General features: G+C 44.4%; 1 protein-coding gene across 1 annotated transcript in view; it reads right to left on the bottom strand.

Moving 5' to 3' along the window:
* The window catches only part of TSHR (thyroid stimulating hormone receptor), a 141,660-nt gene that overhangs the window by 23,730 nt on the left and 104,222 nt on the right, over positions 1 to 13,708 (bottom strand). The window contains exons 7-8 of the mRNA XM_036274553.1: positions 12,082 to 12,150; positions 2,071 to 2,148 (exon numbers count right to left, since the gene is read on the bottom strand). Coding sequence (XP_036130446.1) covers positions 2,071 to 2,148; positions 12,082 to 12,150 — 147 coding nt within the window. The remainder of the gene's footprint in view (positions 1 to 2,070; positions 2,149 to 12,081; positions 12,151 to 13,708) is intronic.

Raw genomic sequence — 13,708 nt, 5'->3', positions numbered from 1 at the left:
GGGGACAAACTGCAACCGAGGTACGCGCCCTTAGCGGGAACCGAACCCCGGTCTCTCAGGACCGCAGGCCGACGCTCTAACCGCCGAGCCAAACCGGCCAGGGCCCTCCTTCATTTCTGACTGGTCCTTTTTTATGCTCTTGAGGCCCTCACTAAGTTCGCTGAGGTTCTCACTAAGTTCATTGAGCATCCTTATAAGCAATGTTTTGAACTCAGCATCTGTTAGGTTGCTTATTTCTATTTCGCTTAATTCTTTTCCTGGAGTATTGTTTTCTTCTTTCATTTGGGACCTGTTTCTTTGTCTCCTCATTTTAGCTGCCTCCCTGTGTTTGTTTCTGTGTATTACTTAATGAGAGGTATGGGGCTAGCTGAGACCAGATGCTGCTTGTTTGAAAGAATTTAAGAAAACCTGAAGCAGGATGCAAGACAGGCCAATCCTATGGTTAAGCAACTGGCAACAGCTTAGGTGGGCCTGAAAGTTGGGTGGGGCGGGGTCTCAGAGAATCACTAGGGCGGGGCAAACAGTACATCCAGGTTGCTGGAGTCCCAGATATGGGGACTGTCTGCCGCCCCAGGGAAGGGCTCACCAAAGGAACAAAGGCCTCTGACAGCATGTTTGTCCCAGAGAAAGCCCCCTCTCCAGCCCTCGCTCCAGTGCCAAACAGCTCAGTTGTTTCCTGTATGTCTCTGGTGCCCCTCTAGCTGCTTCCCCTCTGAGCTTAGAGGGAGCAAGTCTGAGTAGGTCAGTGTGAGGGCCCTTTAAGAGGAGCTGCCTGGGGCTCCAGCTGCCTCAGCTTCCCTGAGCCTCAGTTCCCACTGGTTTTTCCAGCCAGAAGTTGGGGACTTCTCTTCCTGGCACTGGAACCCTGAGCGGGGCACCTGGTGTGGGATGGGGACCCCTCAGTCCTCAGGGAGGACCTTCCCAGCCGAGGTATCCTCCTGATTTTTATCTGCCACATGTGGGTGGGGGACCAGCCCGTTCGCCTCCACCCCTCCTATGAGTCTCTATGTGGCTACTTCTTCAATTTCATAACTAGGACTCCCATTCAGCTTGATTTCAGGTGGTTTTGAATGATGGTTGTTCTTTAGCTTAATTGTAACTTTGATGTGGTTGTGGGAGGACGCAATACCGCGTTTACCTATGCTGCCATCTTGAACGGGAGGCCTACTTGTCTTTTTGTAAAAAGAATGCGTACTACTTTTTAAGTATTTGCCATGAGTTTACAATGAATCTCCATGTGATACAGTAGATTTTCAGGGTCACTCTCTCTTCTTACATGAAGCCTATGTGTTAAGAGAATAAGGACATAAACCCAAGTAAGTGAGTGCATTGAATCTAAAAGTGAAGTAGAATCATTGAGTGAGAGTGAGGACACGCCCTTGAGACTGAATCGCCCAGTTTCCTTGGGAGGCACCCAGTCCCTACCTGGTGTTTGAGGGAAAGCGGTCACCTGTATATAAAGTATTAATAAAACTTAATTTGTTCTTATTTTCAAAAACATCAATATACATAGAGCCTCTACTATTTCCTTTGCCTCTACTAGATTGTCTTGTACTTCCCCTGGGGTGCTGTGTTCCATTATGGCAAGGACTTGACCAAATGTTTACATCCTGCCTTCTCCAGCGGTATTTTCTTCCTCATAGGAATATAGCTGTCACTCATACTGTCTCACCTCTGTGCCAGGCACTGCTCACGTGTTTTCTGTGCAACCCACGGTGCTTACCACCTATTTGCAGACCTTGTGTCTTGGAAATTTGCAAACAGCAGCTGTTCAAAAATGTCTGTTGTTTTCCTACAAGAGGGCCTCCATGAACGTCCACACCAAGGTGGCTGCCCGATCAGGCATCAGGATGCCATGGTGGGGCCTGGGGCCTTCCCCTCTCCAAGAACAACTTCCAAGCGGTAGCCTGTACAGATGGGCAGAAAAGTACCAGCAGATGCCTTTATTCAAGCCAACCACATCCCCTATCCATGAACATCAGCCTCTCCTCTTAATGCCTGCCTCCCTTGCAGAAAGAGAAAAGAAAAGAAAAAAACAGACTGACACGTTCTTTTGTTCCTCTTACTCACAGCAAGGTTGGACCACTGTACGCTCCTCCAAATGCGTCTTTGTCAATCACTGTCAGGTATTTATTCTTGTTCAGATAACTAGAGGGAGAGAGAGAACATAGATGGGGTGAGGTTAAGTAAATTAGTAGAACTATCAAAATAAAATGTAAGCATAGTCCCCCTTAGCTATTAACTGGTTTTTAAGATTTGGAAATTTAAGAATTGCCTTCTATGGTGTTAAGCACTCAAAAAATTCTAGATTTCAATTGTGTGAGGTTTATACACATTAATTATGGTTGAAGTCTTGGAAAGTGAGCATGGTTATTGTCTAGTTTGCATATCTAGATTTTATACAAGTTGCCTAATTCCCTATTTACCGGGCCTGTGACAACTCTATTTTTCAATCCTCTTCAATACCAAGTGATTTAAGTTTCTTTTCTCAATATTGATCAGTATTCCCATTTACTTTTGAAGACTGGGCTTCAATTAGGGACGTGATGAGGGTGATGAAGGTGGTGAGTGGGGATGGAAACTGTCAGACACTCAGATCTTTTCTTTGGAGCAGGGTAGCTGATTTAGCAAATAAAAACAGCGCAGATAAATGATGAATAATTCTTTAATAGAAGCATTCCCCATGCAGCTTTGAACCAGTCTTACACTAAAAGTTATTTGTTGTTTATCTGAAATTCAAATTTATTTGGGTAATTTGTATTTTCTTTAATAATCCTATTTTGGGGGCGGTTAGCTTGGGTAGATAAGATTAGAGAGTATACCTTTCGTGGAAAGAGCTTGATGGGCTCATTAATCTTTCCATTTTAAAAACACATGGGCATTTGAAGCTAAAATATATATATATTTAATCCTCACCCGAGGATACTTTTTCCTTTTTTCTTCAGTCAGAATGGGAGGGAGGGAGAAGGAGAGAGAAACATCAGTGTGAGAGAGACACACAGACTCTCGCACATAGACACATAGACACGTTGTCTCCCGCACCACCAGGGCTGGGGACAGAACCACAACCGAGGTTCAAGCCCTTGACTGAAATTGAACCCACGACACTTTGATTCTCCGGTTGACGCTCTAACAGCTGAGCCAAACCAGCCAGGGCTGAAGGTAAATGAAACATAAAGTTACCTCCAAATGAATAAAAGCCTCCAAGGATTTTATTTTATTATTATTTTAAAAATTTGTTTTTATTGACCTTAGAGAGGAAGGGAGAGAGAGAGAAAAAAACACCTAAGCAAGAGAGAAACCTCAATCGGCTGCCAACTGCACGCCCCCTACTGGGGATTAGCCCTGAAACCCGGACATGTGTCCTGACTGGAAATCAAACTGGTGACCTTTGGGTGCAAAGGAGGACGCTCAACCTACTGAGCCACACTGGCCAGGGCCAAGGATTTGAAGACTGGCTTTTCCCGGTTAGCCTTTTTAGAGAAGAAAATTGTCTAAAAAACAAAGTATGCGTATATCTTAGTGTGACACATGCAATTGCTTTCAGGGCAACGGGAAGTGAAAGCTGAGAAAGCTCAGCATATGGTGTGGTGCCCAACTGACTTTCTCGGTGTCAGGGCAGCTGATTTACAAATCCCACAAGGGCGGGGCTCAGATGCGGCCTCTTCAGGCAGTGGCTGGACACCACGCTTCCAGGGCAATGTGAAAAGGAGGGTCCGTTAGTCTCACACGTGTACGGGGCCCAGCTGAGATGCTCCCACAGCCAGTATGTGCCTTCTGGATGCGTGGCTGTCGCCTGGGCTTCTGAATCACAGGTTCCTCTGATCACTGTTTGACTCTTCAACTCGCTGTGTCCACGGGGTGCCTTTGCTCAGTGATGGTTGGAGCAGGCAAAGAGCTGCCTTGGAGTAAGCAGCCAAAGAGAAGACCTTGAACGGCACGATTTCGTAAAAAAACAACTGAGCTCAGCAGAAGGGCCACGCTGGCGTGTGTCACTTTTTGTATTCTTTGGACCACGCAGCCTGCCGAGCACATCGGGTTCCCAGACTGCTGAAAACCATAATGTCTGGTGAGTTTATCTCAGTTTGTCCCCATCGTCTCCAAGGGCTGTGAGCGAAAACCGGCTTGCTCTCATCATGAGAAATGATTGCAGAACTAAATAACCGCTCGTCCAATTCTTCAGTGTTTTCATCTGATATTCAATACGCCCCAAGGATAAGGAGGCTGGTTGATAAGTGTCGTAGTTTACCAGAAACGTTGCAGGAGATTTCAAACTGGGAAAGCCAGCCAGAGTCCAGGAGGGGAGAAGGAGGACGGAGGGAGGATGCGGCCAACTTGAACAGAGATAAACTGGGTCTTGGGGGAGGCCAGGTTCTCTAGAACCAACATGGGTGTTTGGGCACTTTACCTCTTAGAGAGAAATTAGGTACTTAGAAATAAAACCTGCCTTTAGCAACATGGAGGACTGCCTCATTTTGCTTTTTTTTTTTTTGAAAATTTTTTTTCTTTGTTGATTTTAGAGAGAGAAGAAGGGAGAAGGAGAGAGAGAGAGAGAGAGAGAGAGAGACATCAATGAGAGAGAACATCGATTGGTTGCCTCCTGCATGCCCCCCACTGGGGATCGGGCCAACGGTCGGTGCCTTGCCCAGGAATCAAACCAGTGACCTCTTGGTGCATCGGTTGATGCTCAACTGCTGAGCCACACCAGCCGGGCATATTTTGCTTTTAATCTTATATTCAGATTGCTAATATACCTTCCATCTGAATCTAAGGGGATGGGATGGGGGACATCCACAGAAGCTTTAATAACTTTAATAGCAAGTGATCCTCCCATTGGCCCCATTTACCACATAATGTTTACTGGGAATGTCATTCTAGTTAAACAGATTCATTGACCATGACTTACCCCGACTCCCTGGAATCCACGTTCTGTCAACGAGCTTGGGTAAGCCAATCACACATCTTGATAGGCTATGTGGGTAACCACTCCAGACAATGATTATATCATAAGGGTGTGTGTGATCATTCCCACCGTCTCTTGCTAAGAACATAAATGAACTTAAAAAAGAGTAAGAAGTCTTGGAGTCAGAGTTGAAAGGAAAGACTTCTCAAAACGTAGGATTTCTGCATACAAATACTGGGAAGGGCTGATGAGAAAACAACCCCAGTGTCTCCTTTAACAACAAGATGGACACTGCTACGTGGGTTTTCAACGCCTTTTCATTCTCTGGGGACGGAAGCTTCTGAGAATTTCTTGGAAGAAATGAAGTTCTTCCTAGAAAAGGTATGCCAGATTTTTCAGGGTGGTGGTGGGGGCGTTTGTTGAGAAACTCTGCCCTGATTTAAGTGCTGTGTCTTCCACAGTTGAGGCAGAGCACTGTGATCAAGAAAGTGAAGAAGGTCAGGGTGGAGATGGGGAAGAATATCCAGTTGAAGAACTCAGTGCTATGGATATAAGATTACGGCTCACATCCTTCCCCAGTGGACACTTGGGACATAGCAGCTGGCCAATGGAAACATGCTGGATGAGCGAAGTCCAGTTGCGGGGTAATTCCTAGCTAAAGGCACCCTCCGGACTATGGTTAAGACGAGGAAGTGTGTCAGAGGGAGGACTCTGCCACTGTGGCAAGGAGAGCTGTGGTCGCTGCTGAGTTTTGCTCTCCCGGGAGTTTTACGATACATTTCAGCTCCGAGATGGACTTTCAGCCTGTATCTCTGTAATCCCTTCAGGGGACACTTGGGCTAGCACTTGTTTATGTTGTGAGATCCTCATGGGGACACTTCCATGAGGAACCATGGTTCCCTGCCATGTGGCACGTTAAAGGGAACCGCTGCCCAGCCCTCTTGCTCTATGGCAATCCTTCCATAGCAGAAATCAGGAGATTGGTCTGTAAACAGTCACAGGTGGGAAAACGCACACGGTTTCAACAGGCAGAGAAAGCCAGCCTTGGAGCATATCCCACAAGCTGTTCAAATACGTAATGAGAAATGATGCCCGGCTTAATCCCATGATCTCCTCTATCGTCATCTCTCCCCCAGTGCTCTAAACTGCCGTGTTTTGCTTTTAATCAGCTAATATGTGATGCTAATTAGTACCGGAATTGTGTTGACTTCCCTGTTCATAATGATTAGTGTTTCAGTGCATTCTTAGCACATCAAAACGGTAGCCCCCCGCCCCCCGGCCCGATTCAAATGTTTACTGTCAAATCGTAGCTGGGTACTAGAGTTTGACAATAGAAAATACAGTGCAGAGAATTAGACATGCTGAGATAAGCAACACGTTCCCACACCAGATTGTGTGGAAAGAGAGGATGGAAAAGAGGTCTCAAGGAACGAACGGACATGTGACTCAGGTTTCGACGGAGAGCGGTTCAGACTTCTGCAGAACAAAGGATGCTTGTGCTTTTACTAATTTCACATCTGAGTGATGACAGAGTGCTTGGTTCCATGTGAAATCACAGGACCATGTGCTCTCACACATCTGCCATCCTTTTCCTGAACTTTTCACTAATTATCCAACTGCTGCGGGGGCGTGTTTGTGCTCAACGTGGACTTTGTCCAACTTGGCTGCATCCGCGTTCTTCAGTGATACTAACAAAAGTGGGTCTCAACGAGGCCAAATCTGCTCATTTCCGTAAATTGGCACGAGGTGGATGATGGGGAAGAACTGTTCTTTTGGATAACATATTGTTTAAATTCAAACCTAAAGATATTTGAACACACTTTTGGAGAACTGACCAAATTGTTAACATGCTATGTGCAATCTTTGAACGCTCTTAAGATAATTATGAGATATTGATGTGTTTATATTACTTTAAAATCACAATTAGCATTGAGACCAGAGGCATCAGTCCTGTGTTCAAATCACAAAGTAAATAGTATTTCATTGTTACCATGGAAACTTGACCTCTGTTTTATCTTCCTCTGGTCCCAGCCCTCCTTGTCATAATCATCTTGATTTTACCTTGGATTTACATGATACCTTTTACTGAAGTACTTAAAGCTAATAAAAAGAAAGTTTCTATCAGCCAGAAATCAGAAACTTAGGGTAGAATACAAATAGATGAAACATTGTTTTATAACAGGAGCAGAGCTTCAAGTTTAGATTCAAAATACTGATTGGAGAGGGGAAAAAAAGATCTTTGTTTTCTATTACAATTGGATCTGAACTTTCAAACCCCAAAATATTTTTATCCAGATACTCCTTATCATTATCCTATGCTTGCCCATTAACCTTTACCAGGAATTGGGAGAAATAGATTACATGTTCTATTATACAATGGCCATTCTCACGGAATACCTTTATGTAGACCATAGGTTCACAAACTATGTCCATCCATTCAAATCCTGCTTGCTGACTATTCTTGCACACACAGTTTAATGGAACACCGCCACACACAGTGTTGTGTATTGTCTGTGGCTGCTCCCACATGACAGTGGCAGAGTTGAGTAGCGACAGCTGAAACCCTGTGGCTTGAAAGGCTGACATACCTGCTCTCTGGCCCTTACCTGAACAAGTCTGCGAGTCTCCGATCTAAACTTTAAAAAATCAAGAAACCAATGATTTCTTTGACTAAGACATACGCCCCACATTTATTAGACTCCTCCAAATAACTTTCATATTGTGCATGAAAATGCCAAGTATGGTAATAATGGTGCATTGATTTCTTTCCTGTGTCTCAAGGAATAGTTACAATGGTTGGAACTGATTGTAATTCAGGGAACCAGTGAATTAAAATCCATCGTCTCCAACAGAATAACTCTCTGTCTCCAGCCAGGCCTCTCACAGAGCCCAGGATATGGTCTGAGGAGAAAGATGGTGGGAATGTTGTCTCCCTACAAAATTTCTTCATAGGTATAATTCCAGGAGATCTGAAACTCTTATGAGCTCTTAGATTGTACACAGACCACCTCTAAAATAAACCTTGTTAAATGTACCTGCCTCACAACAAGTGGTATATTAAAAGAATCCCCTAGAGAAACATGACCCCAAAAGACCAAGGAAATGATCCTGGTGCCAAGAGTTCCCTGGGAAAGTCTGCAGGCCCCATCTGCCTCTGGAACACGAGTGATCCAGCTTACTCTATTAAATGACCAGGGCAGTCCATCTGGATTCTTTAGCTTTATAAAGTCATGAATAACTATTATTATTTATCTATTTATAATCCTCACCCGAAGATATGTTTATTGATTTTTTTAGAGAGAGGAAAGGGGAGAGAAAGAAACATTGACGTGAGAGAGAAACATCAATCAGTTGCCTCCAGTACACGCCCAGCCAGGGATGGAACCCGCAACCTGGGTATGTGCGAAAGGTTGCAGACTCAGGAATCGAACCTGCAGCCTTTTGGTGTATGGGACGATGCCCCAACCAACTGAGCCACCTGGACAGGGAGATTCATGGGTAGCTTTTCAAAGGTGACAGTTATAATGGGGTAAAAAAGGAGAAACATCTGTAACAAAAAAATGAATGAATGAATTAAAAAAATAATAATAAAGGTGACAGTTATAGATTTATCACAGAAAGGAAGCTCAAGGGACAGCAGTTTGGGAACACTCCCTCCCACCCCATCTTTTCTCTTACCAACAGAAGAAACTGGGACGGAAATTATTGTTTCCTTGTTAGTTTTTTTTCTCTCAATAAAAAATGTCTCTACACTCCTTTGATGTTCTGTGGCTGATTTTATGGCCAAAGCCATAAAATAATAGGCTACTAGAGTTACGCTGAGATCCACTTGGCTCATTAGAGTCTCCTAATTATAGAAGATCCATTTTGGAAACCTCTTGAAGTCTTTGAAACATGACCAAAGGCCACTTATGAGCAGGTATGAGATGTTTTCAAGGAAATAGTCAACCTATATGGCCCAACTTCAACCCCAGTTCTTCGGATTTAATAACAGTTTGCCATGCCAGCCTTTTTTTTTTTTTCAATCCTCACCCGAGGACATTTTTCCATTTTTTATTCAGACAGAGTGGGAGGGAGAGAGAGGAAGAGAGAGAGAGAGAGAGAGAGAGAGAGAGAGAGAGAGAGAGAGAAAGAAAGATCGATGTGAAAGGGACACATCCAGTGGCTGCCACCCGCACCACCCAACCAGGGCTGGAGACAAACTGCAACTTAAGCACATGCCCTTAGCGGGAACTGAACCCGGGTCTCTCTGGACCGCAGGCCGACGCTCTAACGCTGAGCCAAACCGGCCAGGGCCATGCCAGCCTTTTCATCGAGGTTGAAGGACTGCATTTGGAAGCTTGCTGAGTTGGTGACCTCACTGCATGGGTCCCGTCAGGTCCTCACTGACGAATGAGCCTGGTGCTCGGTGTGACTGTTTGCTAAAACTTCCGGTTGTGTCTCGGGTCTCACGTGGCCTCCTTTCTCTCACATAAACCCGCTCTTCTGAGTGGCAAGATACTTCAGCTTCATTTTTCAGGCTGAGTTGAGGAGTCTAAACATTCTCCTGGGCTAAGCAACAAGTGGTCAGAGGAGGAGCTGGGTATCCATGCCTTGGTGGTGGCTGGTAAGTTGGCAGTGATGATCACAGCAGGGAAGAGGCTTGAACCAGGGGATCCAGGTTTTGGCTTTGGCTTGACAGCTAGACAGCTCTATCACACTTAAAAAGCCACATGTTACTTTGGGCTTCATATGTAAAATGTGGTAACTGGGCAAGACGATTGATGTAGGTACTCCACAGCGTAGTTCTTGGTGGTTGCTTTCCATTGGACACACCGGGGGATTTTAAAATGCCCTGGCTACCCCCAGATCAATTGAACCAGAATGTCTGCTGGTGAAACCTAGGTATCAGTGCTTCCAAATCTCTTCAGGTGATTTGAATTTGCAGCCAATATCGAGAACCATTGCTCTGTAGACCTTAAAGTCTGAATTTTATATGCCAAATGTCTATTCTTAAAAAACGATAACTGAGCCTGGCTGGTGTGGCTCAGTGGTTGAGCATTGACCCATGCACCAAGAGGTTGCCAGTTTGATTCATGGTCAGGGCACATGCCCAGGTTGTGGGCCCCAACACCAGTGAGGGGCGTGCAGGAGGCAGCCATTCGATTTTCTCTCTCATCCATGTTTCTATCTCTCTCCCCTTCTCCCTTCCTCTCTCTAACATCCATAAAGAAAAAAAAAATTTTTAAATGATAACTGAGGATAATAGAGGGTAATACCTTCCAATGACTAAATATGGCAAAATAAAGAAGGAAATAATGTAAAGCATAGATCCTTATCTTGGGCTTCACAGTTTTTTTGCTTATGGAAAAAACAATTTTTAGAAATGAATTACCCTATATCCAAGGTTGGTTTCTGATTCTTTTTCTCATACAGCATTTCTCATACAGAAAAAGGTAGTTTTGGTTCAGACAAGAGTCACCTGGGCACACTGACTTCAGGAGCCATATTACCAGCTCTGGTGAAGGTTTCTTCACGGTTCTTACCCCTCCCCTTGCTAACATGGTTCTCTGTTGTCTCCATGATAATCTCTTGATGTCCCCAGTGTCCAGAGCAATGTGACAGTCTTCTGAAACCTTCATACCCAAAGGATCTACAAACTGTCTTAATTGCTTTACAAAGTCCCCAAACCCTGCTTCTGTCACAGACATTTGAACTGGGAGTGTCGTTTCTCTAAGAGTCGGGGCTTTCTGGGAATAGTGGAATCAGAGAGGGAGCTACGTGGACAGATTTTACAGTGCCCCTTGCTGGCCGGGAGGGCCACCACCATGCCTCAGGCCGCTGCACCCTGTGCCAGGGATTTCCACTGGGGCGGCAGCTCCTGGTTTGTCAATTGGCTTTATTTGCCTGTCTTGAAGCTATGAAATAAAATGTTTGCAGTTTGGTTTTTTTGAAATGTATGATCTAGTTGTTTTGTAGCCGGAGGGCCTTACAAATTAACTAGTCTATCATACTTGGGAAGCAGACTCGACTAAAGTGATTTTTCATTTGTTAGATATTAGGTTAAAACATACACCAGTAGCCCTGGCCAGTTTGGCTCAGCAATTACAGAGTGTCAGCCGACATACCAAAGAGTTGCGGGTTTGATTCCAGTCAAGGTCATGTCTTCAGTTGTGGTTCGTCCCCGCCCCTGATCAGGGTCATGCGGGAGGCAGCCATTCAGTGTCTCTCTCACATCAGTGTTTCTTTCTCTCTCCCCAACACCCCTCCCCCCACAATCTATTTGAAGATAAATGGAGAGAAAAAAATCCTCAGGTGAGGATTTAAAAACAAACAAATAAACAAAAAATACACCAGTATGACCAAAAAATACACCAATCCACAAGTTCTTACACACAAAATGTGCCCTGGCATAGATCCTGGGGACCACACAGACCCCACAGAAAAGTACAATGAACACAGAAGCCCATGTCAATGGCTCTCTCTTTGCCAGCATTCTGCTCTAGACATTATTTACTTTGGGGGAAAACAAAAGCTGGACATGGCTTTTCAGCTCTTTCTGAGTGAATCAAATGTAAACTGACACCTTTCCTGAAAAACATGTCAGGAAAAAACTAAAAGAAAAACCTTACTCCCTGAACAGCTTTGGACTTAACTAAAGACACTCTTACTTCCTGCGCATAGCAGATGAACGCTGATGCACACACACTCCTACGAGATAACTGAAGATGACGCCCACCTTCTCCATGTTGCTGAGGGAAGAGCTTTGGGATTTAAAATCGGAGTTCGTGTAAGCGTCCACTAAGCCAGTTCTTGCCAAGGTCCTTGCCATCATCCCCAAGTCTTGGTCACACTAACTCTGCGCTCAGGGAATGCGCTGGTAGAAACGATCTGACCCAGCTCTGGCCTGTGTGGCTCAGTGGTCTGTGCACTGAAAGGTCACTAGTTCAGTTACCGGTCAGGGCACATGCTCAGGTTGGGGGCTCGATCCCTTGTTGGGGCTGTGCAGGAGGCAGCCGATCGACTTTTGCTCCCACATTGATGTTTTTCTCTCGCCTTTTTCTTTCCTCACTCTCTAAAAATCCATAAAAAATCTTAAAAAAAAAAAAAGAAAAAAGAATTCTGACCCGTTGGATAGTCCTTCTTGGGGGTGGGAGTTTGGGGGACCATAGAGGTGTCCATAGCTTCCCTTGACTTACACAGCATCCAGCTTTGTCCCATTGAAAGCATGTCCTTGGACTGAAGTAAAGCCATTGTTGTATAGTTTCCTACAATCAACAGAGAGAGGAGAAATCAGTGACCTGCAAGAGGCGGTGCTGGCCCTTTACTGAGGTTGGGCTTCAATATGTCAATGTCAGAAATGTACATGAAGGGTCTCAGGTTACACCTCTGACCCCATAAAAATTTTACAGTATGTCTTGTTTGGGACATAGAATAATATTTCTCAGTTTGAATTCCCATTCTCCAGACTTAGCTTTTGGTAACATTACACTGTTCCTCAGAAGCAGATGCATTTTGAGGAACACAGATTTGCCACTATGAAGGACTTAAAAAAAAAGTTCCACATGTATTAAAAAAACAGAGGTTTCAGTTAATAGTTAATCCAATGTCAATAATAGAGGATTAACTGCGGTTTCTTAAACTCAACCTTTTTAAAGACATTATTCATCTGAATGCATAAGCTTTCTATTTTTTCTGTTTAAAATGCTATTTTGCATTTGTATTTTATCTACATATTTATTCTCAGGGCTTATCATAGATTAAATGCTTAAGTGCTGTGGGGTGAACTAAATTGAACTCAAAGACAAATTTAAGAAAGTAGACAGACCATGCCCTTTTGTGGAAATTTTAATTTTTTGATTTGTTGCTATAATTTTTCAACCAGTTAATGTCTACAATGATTCCAGGGGCGGGGCTGAAGTGTTATCACCCCTATTTCCTGCTTCAGTGACTGAGACGAGGAGGTGACTGCTGAAAACACACTGCTGGAGAGTTGTTGGGAATCAGGATCCCTGACCTCAAACACCATCCTTGCCGCTCTCCAAACACACACACCCTTTGAGCAGGGGAAGGAGCCCCAGCCGTGGGAACTGTGGTCTACACCAGGATGCATGGGGGTTCCTGGGGATATTGGCTTGAGTTAAGAGAAGGCAGCCATGTAGCGGTTGTAGGGGAACTTTGAACACTACACTCCGATAACACATTCGGAAGCACAAAAAGAGACTCCAAATTTGGAATTACATCTGGCTGACACTTCACAGTGTGTGATCCTGAGAATTTCTAAACCTCTTTATCTTCACTTTCCTTATCTGTAAAAATATGATGATAATACTCAATCAAATGGGTGCTGGGACGGTGAAATAGCTATGCAGTGAAACCTCGGTTCTCAAACTTGATTTGCTCCCGAAGGCTGTTCAAGGAGCGATTTGTTAGAAAACAGAAACATTTTTTTTCTCATTAGAAATAATGTAAATTGAATTAATCCATTCCAGAGCCACAAATGATTCCTTGTTTTAACCTTTCTTATATACAGTACATGTCTAATGTACTGTTTAGTCTATAAACAAACACTTCTTTTCTTAAATTTACCCGCTGCGATCCCTAAACGCATCGCTTTCAGCACATGGTCCAGGGCTGTGTTTCAGGAGGTCAGCACGCAGCCAGCGACTTTGCTTTTCTTTTTTTTTTTGTTCAGGTAGAGTGGGAGGGAGAGAGAGGGAGGGAGAGAGAGAGAAACATCGATGCGAAAGGAACACATCGAGTGGCTGCCACCCGCACGACTGACCAGAGCCGGGGACAAACTGCAACCGAGATACATGCCCCTAG

The sequence above is a fragment of the Molossus molossus genome, unplaced genomic scaffold (assembly GCF_014108415.1).
Source record: "Molossus molossus isolate mMolMol1 unplaced genomic scaffold, mMolMol1.p scaffold_m16_p_1, whole genome shotgun sequence".
Classification (NCBI taxonomy): Eukaryota; Metazoa; Chordata; class Mammalia; order Chiroptera; family Molossidae; genus Molossus; species Molossus molossus.
The sequence above is the reverse complement of the archived record's forward strand: the minus strand, read 5'-3'. Positions and strand labels throughout refer to the sequence as shown.